Source organism: Cervus canadensis, chromosome 25 (assembly GCF_019320065.1).
Source record: "Cervus canadensis isolate Bull #8, Minnesota chromosome 25, ASM1932006v1, whole genome shotgun sequence".
Classification (NCBI taxonomy): Eukaryota; Metazoa; Chordata; class Mammalia; order Artiodactyla; family Cervidae; genus Cervus; species Cervus canadensis.
This window is the reverse complement of record NC_057410.1, coordinates 52,759,824-52,775,947: the sequence shown is the minus strand read 5'-3', so window position 1 is coordinate 52,775,947 and position 16,124 is coordinate 52,759,824. Positions and strand designations below refer to the sequence as shown.

The 16,124-nt window shown below is 39.4% G+C and overlaps 1 protein-coding gene across 1 annotated transcript in view; it reads left to right on the top strand.

The window, feature by feature from the left end:
• LGR5 (leucine rich repeat containing G protein-coupled receptor 5) overlaps positions 1-3,643 on the top strand; it is a 127,191-nt gene extending 123,548 nt beyond the window's left edge. The window contains exon 18 of the mRNA XM_043447171.1: positions 1,038-3,643. Coding sequence (XP_043303106.1) covers positions 1,038-2,125 — 1,088 coding nt within the window. The 3' untranslated portion in view covers positions 2,126-3,643. The remainder of the gene's footprint in view (positions 1-1,037) is intronic.
• Positions 3,644-16,124: the final 12,481 nt, after the last annotated feature.

The following is a 16,124-nucleotide window of genomic DNA, read 5'->3' as shown; positions in this document are numbered from 1 at the left end:
AGGAGACTTTTAATTCAGATTAATAGAAATTAAAGAACCAATCATGTAGTTAGAGGTATATGTAATTTTTATAATATGAGCACTTTAGCCAGAACTGGTATGCAACAGTCTTGCTTCATGTAATCACTGACTTTTGACAGTGATTTCTTAGGTTGTCTCTAAAGAGAACCTATTTGGTTAAAACAAATAATAGTTTTAGAGATAAGTAAAAATATCTATGTATGGTAATTACTTCATTGTTAGTCCCTTTCTCTGAAATAGGATAGTCCAGTGCGGGGGAGGGGGAAGACAGTGAGGGAGATTTGATACTTTACTTTCAACAGTTTGGTGTTTCCTTGCTCCTAAACAGCAAATGTCAATCTAAACCTAAGAAGACATTCTCATGAAATGCATACGACTCACACTTCCTCTTCTGACATCACAGAGTATTTCCCTAGGATTCTGCTTCCCTGTTTACAGAACCTTTTTGAAGCACTCTGGAAAGATATATTAATAATAAAAAGCCCAGGAGATCTGGCTTGTTGCCTGGCCCCCACACCACTGTATTTGGGGAGCCAGAATCCAGTAATGGAAAAACTCTCTGGCTCCATTTCTCTAGACATAGCTTGAAAACCTGGGCATCTGGTATACTCATCCTTAAATAGTGGTTTAATGAAGGGGCTTCCCTGGTGGCTCAGAAGGTAAAGTATCTGCCTGCAATGTAGGTAGACCCTGGTTCGATCCCTGGGTCTGAAAGATCCCCTGGAAGGGAATGGCTTGCCCACTCCAGTATTCTTGCCTGAAGAATTCCGCGGACAGAGGAGCCTGGTCGGCTACAGTCCATGGGGTCAGACTCAACTCAGCCACTAATACTTTCACTTTTTTCTTTTTTTTTTTTCACTTAATAAAGTGGAGTGTGCCACAAGAGAACAGTGTGTTCCCAGGACTGTTACTGGCCTTTATCTCTTGGTGTCCCAACAAGAGAAACAAAAAGGGGAATGTGGCAAAAGTTGTGAACCCTCATTTGACACCCATCTTTTTCTTCTTTGGACTTCTAGGCCCTTTCAAACTCTGCGAATACCTGTTCGGTAGCTGGCTGATCCGAATTGGAGTGTGGACCATAGCGGTTTTGGCACTGACGTGTAACGCCTTGGTGACCTCCACTGTGTTCAGAGCCGCAGTGTACATATCCTCCATAAAACTGTTAATCGGGTTAATAGCCGCGGTCAACATGCTCATGGGGGTGTCCAGTGCAGTGCTGGCTGGCGTGGACGCCTTCACTTTCGGCAGCTTTGCGCAACACGGTGCCTGGTGGGAACAGGCGGTCGGCTGCCAGGTCGTCGGCTTTTTGTTCATTTTTGCTTCGGAATCTTCAGTTTTCCTGCTCACCCTGGCAGCCCTGGAGCGTGGGTGGTCGGTGAAATGCTCAGCGAAATTCGAAACGCAAGCTCCCTTCCCCAGCCTGAGAGCGACCCTGGCGCTGTGCGCGCTGCTGGCGGGGACCGTGGCCGCCGTGCCCCTGCTGGGGGGCAGCGCGCACAGCGCCTCCCCGCTCTGCCTGCCGCTGCCCTTCGGGGAGCCGCGGGCTACCGGCTACATGGTGGCCCTGGTCTTGCTGAATTCACTCTGCTTCCTCGTGATGACCGTGGCCTACACCAGGCTCTACTGCCACTTGGAAAAGGGGGACCTGGAGGGCGTGTGGGACTGCTCCATGGTGAAGCACGTGGCGCTGCTGCTTTTCACCAACTGCATCCTGCACTGTCCCGTGGCCGTCCTGTCCTTCTCCTCGCTACTGAACCTCGCCTTCATCAGCCCGGAAGTCATTACGTTTATCCTCCTGGTCATCGTCCCCCTTCCTGCCTGCCTCAATCCCCTTCTCTACATCCTCTTCAATCCCCATTTTAAGGAGGATCTGGGGAGCCTGGGAAAGCAAACCCACTTCTGGACAAGATCGAAACACACAAGCCTGATGTCTATTAACTCTGACGATGTGGAGAAACAGTCCTGTGACTCAACCCAAGCCTTGGTGACCTTCACCAGTGCCAGCATAGCCTACGACCTGCCTTCCGCTTCTGGATCACCACCAGCTTATCCGGTGACCGAAAGCTGTCATCTTTCATCTGTGGCATTTGTCCCGTGTCTCTAATTAATATGAGAAGAGAAGTTGTCAAAAATTGAAAACCCCAAAATCTGAGGTTGAGTACATCAGAGCAGGAATCAAAAAGAACTGAGTTGAAATTCGATGTTTTAAAAAATCTGTGTCAAAAAGCTGATAATTGTTGATACTAGAGAGTGAAAAAAGAGTATAAATGCTGCTTATATAATTTTTTCACCTATGGTAGATAGTCATACTTTTCTGGTAAGCCTAAAATACATATATATTTAAAAAGCAGATTGAAATGTCCAAAAAATTCTCCATGATTTCAATTGAATTCTTTTTCAACTTACTTACTTACAAAAGAGGTTTTAAACCAGGAAATCCCTTACAATATGCTTGGAGATATCAGGAGAATAAGAATTTTAAATAGCCTACATTACTAAGTAATGGTTGTGACCAATAGGATTTCATCTTAATGACCACGTGGAGATGTTTTAGTACTGCTTCACTTTTCCCAGAAAGGATCCTTCCAGGTCACCAATCCCCAGCATGAATGGAAAACATAAGGTACATTCATTCACGTTCACATCATTTTTAGAGATGCTAGATTTTATGAATCAGCTCTAGATGATTCTACCCTCAGTGGAATAAAATTGCTTACAAATATTTTGAAAGAAAAACGAACTTAAATTCTTAAATTACCATGAAAGCAGTCAGGTACAAACAAGGTTTGATTTCTCTAATTCATTTTAACTCTTTGGTGCCCAGAGATGAGAAGAAAAGTCCATTGCTGGCAATGAATATATTTAGAAAAGATGGAAAGCAACCTGGGATTTTTTTTATCTTGGTTGAGTGCACATTTTTCACGGGAGGTTTTATCACTTGATTCAAACTGATGTGTATCATAAGGTAATAATCAAATGCAGACACAACATAAATTAAATCCACTGATGTAGCGTATCTCTAGTAGCTTTGGCAACAGTGTCTAAAACCAGTTTTGACTCACCAGAGACTTGGTAACATATTCTCCTGTTTATTTAGCTTGGTTTTAGCTATGTTGTCTTTGGGTCAACCCACTTGATGTCAAGAACATGACTTCTCTGCTTATTCCATGTTTAATATGTGTTAGGTATTATAAGAGGCAAAATTATTAAATACTAAAGGTCAAAGGATTAATTCACAACTTCTGTTATACTACATTAGCGTCAATAAATCCAAACCAAAAGACTATTAGGTAGATTTATTTTTATGTAAGCATGTTTATTTTGATCAGATGTTTTAACTTGAAATTGAAAAAAAATACATTTATGAGATGTTTTATAAGATGTGTAAATATAGAACTGTATTTATTACTACAATAAAGATTCAGTAACACTAAGAACCATGATAATAAACCATGTACAGTGGCATAGTCTTTCATATATATTATGTTTCTCTGCCCATTTTTCTTTAAATTCATTAACTGTATGTAATATATGTAAATGTATATAGTTCTTGTAAATAGATTTCAAACTTGCTTTTCTATTGGGTACAAAATAAATTTGTAATAAAATGTGTGACTATAAAACAAAATATTTTCAAGTGTTTTATTGAGTCCATACATGGACTCCTAAATACATGATCTCCTAAATGTTTTTGACTTTTGATGTGTAAGAGTACATTTGCTGTCTGAGTATTTTAAGTATTTTGGACTTGTTTTAAGAAGTAAATCTTTCACAAGAACAAGTAAAAATATCTTTACCAACTCCTAGATTGCTTTAACTATGACTCATAAGCTATTTTGTCATGACAAATGACTTGGTGAATTTCATTGTCCCCAGTGATAGTTTGGACTTTATAGCCAAAATCTACTTCTTTTGCAATGTAAAAACAAAAACACAATGAGAAAGAAATGTATAAAGAAACCAATCAATCCTAAAATCATTCAACATGAACATGGCTTTTCTATAAATTCTTCCTTTAAAGAAAACATATTTTATGACCATGTCAAGGCCAAAAGAAAACATGTCGTTCTCAGGGCACAAAGAAATACACTATTCCCCTTTTGTTCCTATCCCCCAAAACATAAGAAATGAAATTATTTTTCTAAACGCCTAGTGCCAGACCCTCCCAGCTTCAATGATAAGTCCTGCCGTGCTTGTACAAGTTGCCAAATGAAACCATCAAGTAGCTGGAGCCTCAGCAGCATTGCTAAGATGAGTCCATATCAATAAATTACGTGCGAAAGTGTTTAAAAAAAGACAATGAGCCCATATTGACTGAGCACCCCCAGCGTACCTGGCACTGAGTTTCCTACCCATCTGTCAGACACGAGTGATGGATGCTTCAACCTAACCCCCTAACCTTGCGGTCTACACTTAATTTCTCTTCAACCGAGACGAGTGGTGTAGCAGTGCTAGTTCTCAGTCACATTCGACTCTTTGCGACTCCATGGACTGCAGCCTGCCAGGTTCCTCTGTCCATGCAGTTCTCCAGGCAAGAAGACTGGGGTCAGTTGCCATTCCTTTCTCCAGGGGATCTTCCCAGCCCAGGGATGGAACCAGGGTCTCCTGTATTGCATGCAGATTCTTTACCATCTGAGCCACCAGGGAAGCCCAATTGAAGCAAGGGCCATAACATAATCTCACTCCTCCTGGTCCAGGCAGCAGATACAAAAGTCTAGAGCAATGGATCACAGTCTATCTTCTCAACATACTTGCCTTTGGGGGCCCGGGGTTAAAAGCATCCTGGCAGTCCACCCCCTTTCTCTTTCACTCAGAAAACACAAGTCAGTGGTGTGTTTTTTTTTTTAAAGGGGGAAAACCCCCTACTCTGAGTTATTTCTTCAAAAATCCACGAGCTCGATTACTTTATTAGCAAAACCTAGTTATAATACACCTCACACCGAACATGACTCTGTTAAGTGTCTGAAAAATGCTCTCCACTATAATCCATTGAATCAGAATGACAGGAATCACATCCACAAATAAATAAGTCTACTGCCCTGGTGGTTCAGACATTAAAGAAGCTGCGTACAATACAGGAGATGCGGGTTTGGTCCCTTGGTCAGTAAGATCCCCTGGAGAAGGGAATGGCAACCCACTCCAGTATTCTTCCCTGGAGAATTCCATGGACAGAGGAGTCTGGCAGGCTACAGTCCATGGGGCTGCAAAAGAGTTGGACATGACTGATCAACTAACGCTACAGTGAGGAGGAAAGATATAACAAACTGTTGACAAACTGAATAACAATAAAAACAAAAGAACACAAATTGGTGGGCTCGCCTAGAGTAAATGGTTGACGTTTTTATGTTTTCAAAACGGATTCATTCATTCAACAAGTATCATGTGCTTACTATGTGCAGTGTTCTAGGCACAGAGGTAATAAAACATGGTCTAGAGTTTGTATTTCAGTGGAGGAGAGATAGAAAATAAGCAAGTATAAACAAGGAAATATATGATAGGAATACGAATGAAAGGAATGAAGCTAAACAGCATGACTAGAACGGCAAGTTACTCTAGATGCAGAGCTCAAGGAAAGTCTCTTCGGAAAGGCACATTTTAACTAAGATCTCGGGACTTCCCTGGGGACCAGCATTTAAGACTGTATGCTTCCCACTGCAGGGGATAAGGGTTCAATAGCTGGTCTGGAACCACATGCAGTGCAGCCAAAAAAATAAAAAAATTAAGATCTTAGAGAGAAGTTACTTTTGCTTTAGTGTTCAATCACATATGTCAATAAAGCTTATTCAGTTCCTCTATTCTTATAGCACTTCTTACAAACTGTTTTGAATGACATTTTAATATAAAAATATATTAGGTGTCTGTCATTGCACATAATTTTTTCTCACAGCTGTTACTGGAGAAAATCATTCTTACATAAAATAGGAAACATCTTTTTGTTTTGGCCAAAGGAGAAAAGGTCAGGTAATAAAAGGTAATAAAATTAGTTACACCTTGTTCGTTTAGAACTGGAAAATCTCTAACATCTGAAAAAATACAATGTCTTTTTGTTGTTGTTTCATCACATTTAGCTCAGGGGCCCACTGGCCAACAAGAGAGTAGGTCCTAGGTAAATAAAGGGGCTCCTTGTGACGATACAAGCCCCATTCTTGCTCTTCAGTGTTTGGAAATCTTATTTTACAGTTTAACTATGTAGATACATTACCAGCACCTAAGGGTTCCCTTTTGTCCACATCCTCAGGAACATTTATTTCTTGTTTGTTGTAAAGATATGAGGTGAGGGACTTCCTTGGCGGTCCAGTGGCTTAGACTCTGAGCTCCCAAAGCAAGGGCCTGGTCTGACCCCTGGTCAGGGAACTAGATCTTACACGCCACAACAAAAGCTCCCACGTGCCACAACTAAGAACTGGCGCAGCCAAATAAATAAATAGTTTGTTTTTAAAGGTTGTGAGGTGATTTCTTATTGTGGTTTTAACTTGTATCTCTCTGATGACTGACGGTGTTGAGCATATTTTTATGTGCCTGTTGGCCATCTGTATGCCTTCTTTGTACACTGTCTATTCAGATCCTCTGCCCGTTTTTAAAAATCAGATTTCTTGGGGGTATTTGTTGTTGTTGTTGTTTGGCTATTAGTAGTATGTTTTGGATATTAACACCTTAGCGGGTAAGTAATTTGCAAATATTTTCTCCCATTCAGTAGCTTGCCTTTTCATTTTGTTGATAATTTCCTTTGCTGTCCAGAAGCATCTTAGCTATCATCCCGACTGTTTATTTTTGCTTTTATTGCCTTTGCTTTTGGAGTCAGGCCCAAAAGCTCATCGCCAAGATTGATGTCAAGGAGTTCACCACCTGTGTTTTCCTCTAGGAATTTTATGGTTTCAGGTCATATATTCAAGTGTTTAATCCACTTTGAGTTAATTTTTGTGTAATAGTGTAAGATAGTCTAGTTTTTTTTTCTAAAGTTATTTTTAATTGAAGGATAATTGCTTTACAGTATTGTGTTGGTTTCTGCCAAACATTTGCACGTGGATGTCCCAGCACCACTTACTGAAGAGATGGCTGTTTCCCCACTGTTTATTCTTGGCTCCTTTATCATAAATTAGCTATTTATATATGCATGGTTTTATTTCTGGGCTCTCTGTTCATTTTATCTACGTGTCTATTTCTATGCTAATATCACACTGTTTTGATTACAATAGCTATGTAACACAGTTTGAAACCAGGGAGTATGATGCTTCCAGCTTTGTTCGTCTTTCTCAAGATTGCTTTGGTTATTTTTGGGTCTTTTGTGGTTTTCTATAAATTTTAGGATTATGTTCTATTTTAGAGAAAAATGCTATTGAAACTCTGATATGGTATGGTATTATGTACATTTTAACAATATTAATTTTTCCAATTTGTAAGCATGGGATATCTTTCCATTATTTGTGTGTTCTTCAATTTCTTTCATCAGTGTCTCATAGTTTTCAGTATACAGGTCTTTCATCTCCCTGGTTAAATTTATTTCTAGGTATTTTATTATTTTTGATGTCACTGTAAGTAGGCTTGTTACTAGTTTTTCTTTGTGATAGTTCATTGTAAAGTGTATAGAAATGCAACAGATTTTGTATATTGATTTTGTACTCTGCAACTTTACCAAAATCAATTATTAGTTCTAACAGGTTTTTTGTTTGTTTGGTTGATTTTTTTGGCGAAGTCTTTAGAATTTTCTATGTATGAAACCATGTCCTCCGTAAATAATGACTTCTTCCCTTACAATGTGGATGTCTTTTCTTTCTCTCTGTTGTCTAATTGCTCTGGCCAGGACTTCTACTGCTGTATTACAGTGGTGAACGCAGACGTCTTTGTTCCTAATCTTAGAGGAAAAGTTTTCAGGCTTTCACTGCTGAGTGAGATGTATATGTGTATATATATATATACAATACACAATATAATTGCTTTACCTACAATCTGAGACTACATTTTTAACTCCCTTTTTGCTCTCAAATAGGAAAGTTGGACAAAGAGAATGGTCGGGTTCTAGGTCACACTGTCCTATGCTTCGGTGCCAGTGCCACCATTTATCAGCTGGGTTGGCCTATTCCTTAATTCTGGGTGGATGTATTTTTAATGCAGCACAGGCATATCACTGAGTTCCTCTAAACAGACATTTGCTCATCTATAAAATGAATAAAATAATGGCATCCATCTCATAACTTACCTTGAGAAATTATTAGTGTGTAGTTGAGTTTTAATGTGCAAAGTGCTTAATACTTCATAAGTGCTCAATAAGTGTTTAACTATTGTTTGGGAAAGCCCAATAAATAGAACCTCCTTTCCTAGCCTTTTTTCTGAATTTGTTGAAAAGCCAGGATGAACAGTAAGGCAGCTGGAAGTCAAACATCCCCTTTATTACTGAAAAACTGATAAAAGACAACAGAACATTCATCTGCAGGCAAGTAAGCCTCCTAATATTTAACCGGAGAATTAAGCAAACTCATCCACTGAGTGACAGAGAACTTTGAACCACCATGGACCACCACACGCGTAGGAGCTTGTTTTTGTGAAATAACAGCACAGAAGAACGGAACCAGATGCAAGAGTCTTAAGGGCACTAACAGAGGGAAGAAAAAGACTGAGTTCTTCTCCTACATTCTAATAAACTATGTCACCTTATCTTCCCTACAGGACAAGTCAGTGATAGAGTGGAACACTGCCAGGCCTGTTACTCTAAAGAGCTTCTTCCACACAGAAGGAGGCATCTGGAAGAGAGTATAACACCCCTCAACCTCACTGTGCTGTATTCTTTTAACTTAGTCTGCTGGGCTTAGCCAGTAGGGCTGTAGTCACTTGGAAGGGTTGCTGTGCCTTTAGAGGCAGCTCTCAGCAGTGTATTTGGGCAATTTTAGTCCCACCTTCACAAAGTTACTCCCCTAAAGCATCAACAGCTCCTAGAGGTATCTTTCTGGATTCACTTGGGGCAAGAGATTTGATCTCCAAAAGGATCTCTGATGCCATATTCTCCAAAGACCCAGTCTTTTCTCAGCTTTCAAATGCCCCAGACTTGATTAAGCCCAGCACAGAGTGAGTAAAAACATACACTCATCTGTGGATACAAACCTCTCTCAACCTTAGTAATCTGCCAAAGTCAAAATACTACATAGCTAAAGGCTTTACCTCATATTGGATTTCAAATGTTCCATTAAATAGCATCCTTTCTCTCAGCCTGAGTTCTAAAGAAATGACAAGAAATAAATAAGGTAGATATGGATCAATCTGTCACATTTTCTAATAATAAACTCAATAGTGCAGAATATAGCTTAAATATCCTGGCAAATGAGTTTTCCAAAGTTAGCTATACTTTCTTTCCCCGATAAGTACTACACTGGATAACCAGTGTTTCCACATGAAGGCCAGGCTTTCTATAGTTACCCCATGGAGTAGTAGAACTGTTGGTTTCTGTGGACAGCCTAGGTCCAAATTTTAAAAGAGACTAAGAGGGGTTACTCAAGCAGATCAGATGTCTCTCCCAAACTCATCAATAGTCTCTATCACTCTTACTCCCCTGGGAGAAGTGAGTGAGTGGGCAGAGAGGCCAGAATAGCATCAGTAATGGAGCTCTCTCTGCTGAGAAGAAAGTATGAAGACTGATGAATATGTTTGTATTGCTAATAGCTATTACTTTGCCATTAAATACATTAAGTGGTTGCATGTCTGGAAAAGCCAGCTCATAATAATAACCTTTATTGGAGGCTTGATCATGCCTGGCAGTGTTAAGTGCTTTTCTGTACAATACTTGATTTAATTAGGAGACAAGTTTATGAGGTCGATCCTGTTATCATCTCTGTTTTGTAGATGAGGAAGCTGTAGCACAAGGTTTGATTAAACAAAGGTTTGACCACTTGCCTGATGAATAGTGAAGCTGGGTCTCAGGGACATTTCCTTGTAATTTTTAAAGTGTGGTCCCCAGGAACTTGTGTATGTGTGCTCAGTCACTCTCTTTGCGACTCTTTGGACTGTAGCCTGCTAGGCTTTTCTGTCCATGGGAATTTTCAGACGAGTATACTGGAGTAGGTTACCATTTCGTTCTCCAGGGGATCTTCCCATCCCAGGGATCAAACCTGCATCTCTGGTGTTCCTACATTGCAGGTGGATTCTTTACCGACTAAGTCAAGCCTCCTTTCAGATCTACTGAATCAGAAACGGGTGTAGCCCAGCAATGTCTTTTAACTGGCCTTGCAGGTGACTCTAATGCAGGCTCAAGCTTACAACGACTGCACTTTACTGTCCATGGGAGCTAGGTCTTAAGGAGGAATTGAGCTGTCACTCCTAGGGCAAAGGACACCAGGAAACAACAGATAAAGAAGCTATCCTGAGTGTAAAGAAAAGGGGAGTTGTGGAGGGGAAATTTTATTTCAAATTAAAGAAAAATGAGTGAAAATGTTGGCTAACATAGTGATAAGGAGAAATATCTATTAAACTCTCTAAACATCTCCATCCTTTGTTTACATTTGTCTACAAAGAATTTGTGTAGCACACATTTAGATTAATTCAATTATTCCATAAACATGCACTGAGCGGTTACTTTGAAGACGAATATAATACAGTGATTAAGCATACAGAGATTAAGAATCAGAGATTCTGAAGCCAGGTGGTCTGCATTCAAATTCCTGCCCTAACATTTACTAGTCTCTGGCCTTGAGCAGATTTCCTTACTTCTTCAGAGTGCTCATCTATAAAATAGGGCTAATAAAACACCCACAGTATACTGCCAACAAATTTCATTTTCCAATTAAATGTAAAAATCAACTAATTTCATTTTCCAATCAAATATAAAAGGGGCATGGAGGTATACAAGTTACAGGAAAGGTTTTATTTTTGTTGGAGGGATTTGCAGTTCATGTATAACTGATACTTATCTGACTAGCTCCTCAATTTTAAATCTTCATTCCACAGTAGAAAAAAAATCTCACTTGACATTTTGTTCAAAACTTGCTGACCACCGAGAGGTTTATTGGAAACAATGACAGAAAACTGGTCTAAAAGAAGGAAAAAAAAAAAAAACAACACCTTATACTTTCTACCCAAGTCTTTCGTCTTAACAACAGCAGATTCGGCCCTCTGGGGTATAGAGGAGTCTTTGATCAAAAGTAGACTAAATGTCATTGTTTCTGATTAACATAACTTTATTTTCAAATGGAAAAATGAGAATTCTTGATATGCTGCTTTGTTGCAGTAATTAGAAAAAGACTGTGTAGTTGATTTTGCCAGCTACAGTCTCTGGAATATTCAGAGGTTTTCCTCTGAATACGTTTGTAATGAGGAAGAAATGAAAGAAAACTTTTTTCAGCCACACTGCATGCATGTAGGATCTTAGATCCCTGGATGAATGCATGCCCCCTGTAGTGAAACCTCTGACTCTTAACCACTAGACCACAGGGAAGTCCCGTATGAACTGGAGGTATCTGTCCCAGTCAAAATTCCATGTAGATGGACAACAGTAACACTTCTATAAACTTTTTTTCAATTTTAATAGTTTATATAGACAACGGGATGTAAAATGGGTTGGGCTCATCATATGGCTGGTTCAGAACGAGAGCTTGCATAAAGATGCACAGAGTTGAAGCACATGGTGTCACGTGAAGCAGAAGGATGAAGTCTCATTTCAAAGGGAAGTGGTACCAAAGTGACAGAAGCTTTTTTCACTATCCGAAGGTCTGTTTATAAGAGGAGTTGCAAGTTTCCCCAACATTTGGTGGTATTCATCTTTCACTGTGGCCAACCTTTGATGTAGGAAGGTCAGGACACTGGCAAGTATGGCCTGTTTAAAGGAGTCAGTTGACTACTTTCAAGTAAAACACCCTTCCCTACCTTTAAAAAAATTTTTTTTTATTTTTCTATTGCAGGATAATTGCTTTACAGAATTTTGTTGTTTTCTGTCAAACCTCAACATGAATCAGCCATCGGTATACATATGTCCCCTCCCTTCTGAACCTCCCTCCCGTCTCCCTCCCCACCCCACCCCTTTGGTTGATACAGAGCCCTTGTTTGAGTTTCCTGAGCCACACAGCAAATTCCCTTTGGCTGTCTATTTTACACATGGTGATGTAAGTTTCCATGTTACTCTCTCCATACATCTCACCCTCTCCTCCCCTCTCCCCATGTCCATAAGTCTATTCTCTGTGTCTGCTTCTCCACTGCTGCCCTGGAAATAAGTTCTTCAGGACCATTCGTCTAGATTCCATATATATGTGTTAGAATACAATATTTATCTTTCTGTTTCTGACTCACTTCACTCTGTATAATAGGTTCTAGGTTCATCCACCTCATCAGAACTGACTCAAATGTGTTCCTTTTTATGGCTGAGTAATATTCCATTGTGTATATGTTCCACATTTTCTTTATCCATTCATTTGTTGATGGACATCTAGGTTGCTTCCATGTTCTAGCTATTGTAAAGAGTGCTGCAGTGAACAATGGGATACAAGTGTCTTTTTCAATTTTGGCTTCCTCAGGGTATATGCCTAGAAGTGGGATTGCTGGGTCAAATGGTTTTATTCCTAGTTTTTTAAGGAATCTCTATACCATCTTCCATAGTGGCTGTATCAATTTACTTTCCCACCAACAGTTCAAGAGCATTCCCTTTTCTCCACACCCTCTCCAGCATTTGTTTGTAGACTTTTTGATGAGGACCATTCTGACCAGTGTGAGGTGATATCTTATTGTAGTTTTGATTTGCATTTCTCTAATAATGAGCGATGTTGAGCATCTTTTCATGTGTTTGTTAGCCATCTGTATGTCTTCTTTGGAGAAATGTCTGTTTAGGTCTTTTTCCCACTTTCTGATTAGGCTGTCTGCTTTTCTGGTGTCGAGTTGTATGAACCACTTGTATATTTTGGAAATTAATCCTTTGACAGTTGTTTCATTTGCTATTATTTTCTCCCATTCTGAGGGTTGTCTTTTCACCTTGCTTATAGTTTCATTTGCTGTGAAAAAGCTTTTAAGTTTAATCGGGTCCCAGTTCTTTACTTTTGTTTTTATTTCCATTATTCTAGAAGGTGGGTCATAGAGGATCTTGCTTTGATTTATGTCATTGAGTGTTCTGCCTATGTTTTCCTCTAAGAGTTTTATAGTTTCTGGTCTTACAGTTATGTCTTTAATCCATTTTGAGTTTATCTTTGTGTATGGTGTTAGGAAGTGTTCTAATTTCATTCTCTTACATGTAGCTGTCCAGTTTTCCCAGCATCATTTATTGAAGAGGCTGTCTTTGCCCCCATTGTATGTTCTTGCCTCCTTTGTCAAAAATAAGGTTACCATAGGTACACGGGTTTATTTCTGGGCTTTCTATCTTGTTCCATTAGTCTATGCTTCTGTTTTTGTGCCAGTACCATACTGTCTTAATGACTGTAGCTTTGTAATATAACCTGAAGTCAGGAAGATTGATTCCTTCAGCTCCATTCTTCTTTCTCAAGACTGCTTTGGCTATTCAGGGTCTTTTGTGTTTCCATGTGAATTGTGAAATTTTTTTGTTCTAGATCTGTGAAAAATGCCATTGGTAATTTGATAGGGATCACACTGAATCTGTAGATTGCATTTGGTGGTAGTCATTTTCACAATATTGATTCTTCCTATCCAGAAACATGGTATATCTCTCCACCTCTTTATGTCATCTTTGATTTTTTTCATTAGCATCTTATAATTTTCTGTGTACAGTTCTTTTGTCTCCTTAGGTAAGTTTATTCCTAGATATTTAATTCTTTTTGTTGCAATGGTGAATGTGATTGATTCCTTAATTTTTGATTTTTCATTGTTGGCATATAGAAATGCAAGCGATTTTTTGTGTATTGATTTTGTATCCTGCAACATTGCTAAATTCACTGATTAGCTCTTATAATTTCCTGATACTACCTTTAGGGTTTTCTATGTACAGTATCATGTCATCTGCAAACAAAGAGAGCTTTACTTCTTCTTTTCTGATCTGGATTCCTTTTATTTCTTTTTCTTCTCTGATTGCTGCAGCTAGGACTTCTAAAACTATGTTGAATAGTAGCAGGGAAAGTGGACACGCTTATTCCTGATGTCTTGTTCCTGATCTTAGGGGGAATGCTTTCAGTTTTTTACCATTGAGAATAATGTTTGCTGTAGGCTTATCATATATGGCCTTTGCTATATTGAGGTAGGTTCCTCCTATGTCCATTTTTTGAAGAGTTTTAATCATAAATGGGTGATGAATTTTGTCAAAGGCTTTTTCTGCATCTACTGTGATGATCGTATGTTTTTTATCTTTCAATTTGTTAATGTTCAATTTGTTAATATCACATTGATTGATTTCTGTGTATTGAAGAATCCTTGCATCCCTGGAATAAACCCAAATTGATCATGGTGTATGAGCTTTTTGATGTGTTGCTGAATTCTGTTTCTTAAAATTTTGTTAAGGATTTTTGCATCTGTGTTCATCAGTGATATTGGCCTATAGTTTTCTTTTTTTGGTTCTCTTTGTCTGGTTTTGGTGTCAGGGTGATGGTGGCCTCGTAGAATGAGTTTGGAAGTGTCCTTTCCTCTGCAGTTTCTTGAAAGAGTTTTAGAAGGATAGGCATTAGCTCGTCTCTAAATGTTTGATAGCATTCTCTTGTGAAGCCATCTGGTCCTGGGCTTTTGTTTTTTGAGAGATTTTTTATCACAGCTTCAATTTCAGTGCTTGTAATTGGATTGTTCATAATTTCTATTTCTTCCTGGTTCAGTCTTGGAAGATTGAACTTTTCTAAGAATCTGTCCATTTCTTCCAGGTTATCCATTTTATTGCCACATAGTTGTTCACAATAGTCTCTTATAATCCTTTGTATTTCTGCATTGTCTGTTGTAACCTCTCCTTTTTCATTTTTAATTTTGTTGATTTGGTTGTTCTGTTTTTCTTGATGAATCTGTCTAAAGACCTTCCCTACTTTTGATGCAATTATGAATTAAAGAATGGCTGAGAGTGTTCTGCATCCAATTTTTTGGAATATAAAGGCAATTCAACTGAATGGGCTTTCCAAGGGGTGCTAGTGGTAAAGAACCCACCTGCCAATGCAGGAGACATAAGAGACCTGGGTCAGGAAAATCTCCTGGTGGAGGGCATGGCAACCCATTCCAGTTTTCTTGCCTGGAGAATCCCATGGGCAGAAGATCCTGGTGGGCCACAGTCCACAGGGTCACAAAGAGTTGGACAGGCCTGGGCAACTACACATGCACACGCATGAGATCTGCAAGTCATTGGTTGTTTCAGTTCCCTTCTTGCCACAGAGACCAAAGACACTCCCAGCTGTACAAGCTACAGCAGAGTAGAAAGGCTCTAAGATGGTCTATCAGTGATCTCCACCTGCTGATATTCACACCCTTGTGTCATATTGTATCAAGGTTGGTCCGTGTGACCAACATGTGGCAGAAGTGATGGTATGTCATTTCCACTGTTAGGTTATAAAAGACTGACACTTCTGTCTTTAGTGCCCCCTGTCTGTCTCTTTTCCCCTCTTACTCACTCTGATAAAGCCAGCTGCCACTCCATGAAGCCACTCATGCAGTCTATGGTGAGAAACTCAGGCTTGCAAACAACTGTGTGAGCAAGCTTGAAGGTAGATCCTTCAGTCCATATTAAGCCTCAGATGACTGACTGCAGCCCCAGTCAATAGCTTGACACTGGGACTTACCTGGTAGTCCAGTGGTTAAGAATCCACCTTCCAATGCAGGAGACTTGGGTTCCATCCCTACTCTGGGAAATAAGATCCCACGTGCTATGAGGGCAACTAAGCTCATGTGCCACAAACTACAGAGCCCATATGCTCTGCAGCTCATGAGCGCCACAACTAAAGAGAAGTTCACATGCCACAGTGAAAGATCTCACATGCCTCAACTAAGATCTAAGTAGCCAAAAAATGAAAATAAATAAATAATATATTTTTAAAAAATTAGCTTGATACAATCTCATAAGACATTTTGACAATACCTAGTTAAGCCACTCCTGGATTCCTGACCCACAGAGACTGTGATAGAATAGCTTGTGGCTTTAGGTTGCTTAGTTTTGGGGTAATGTGTTATACAACAATACATAACTAACCCAACTCTCCTGTGAATAAACAAAGAGATAGCAC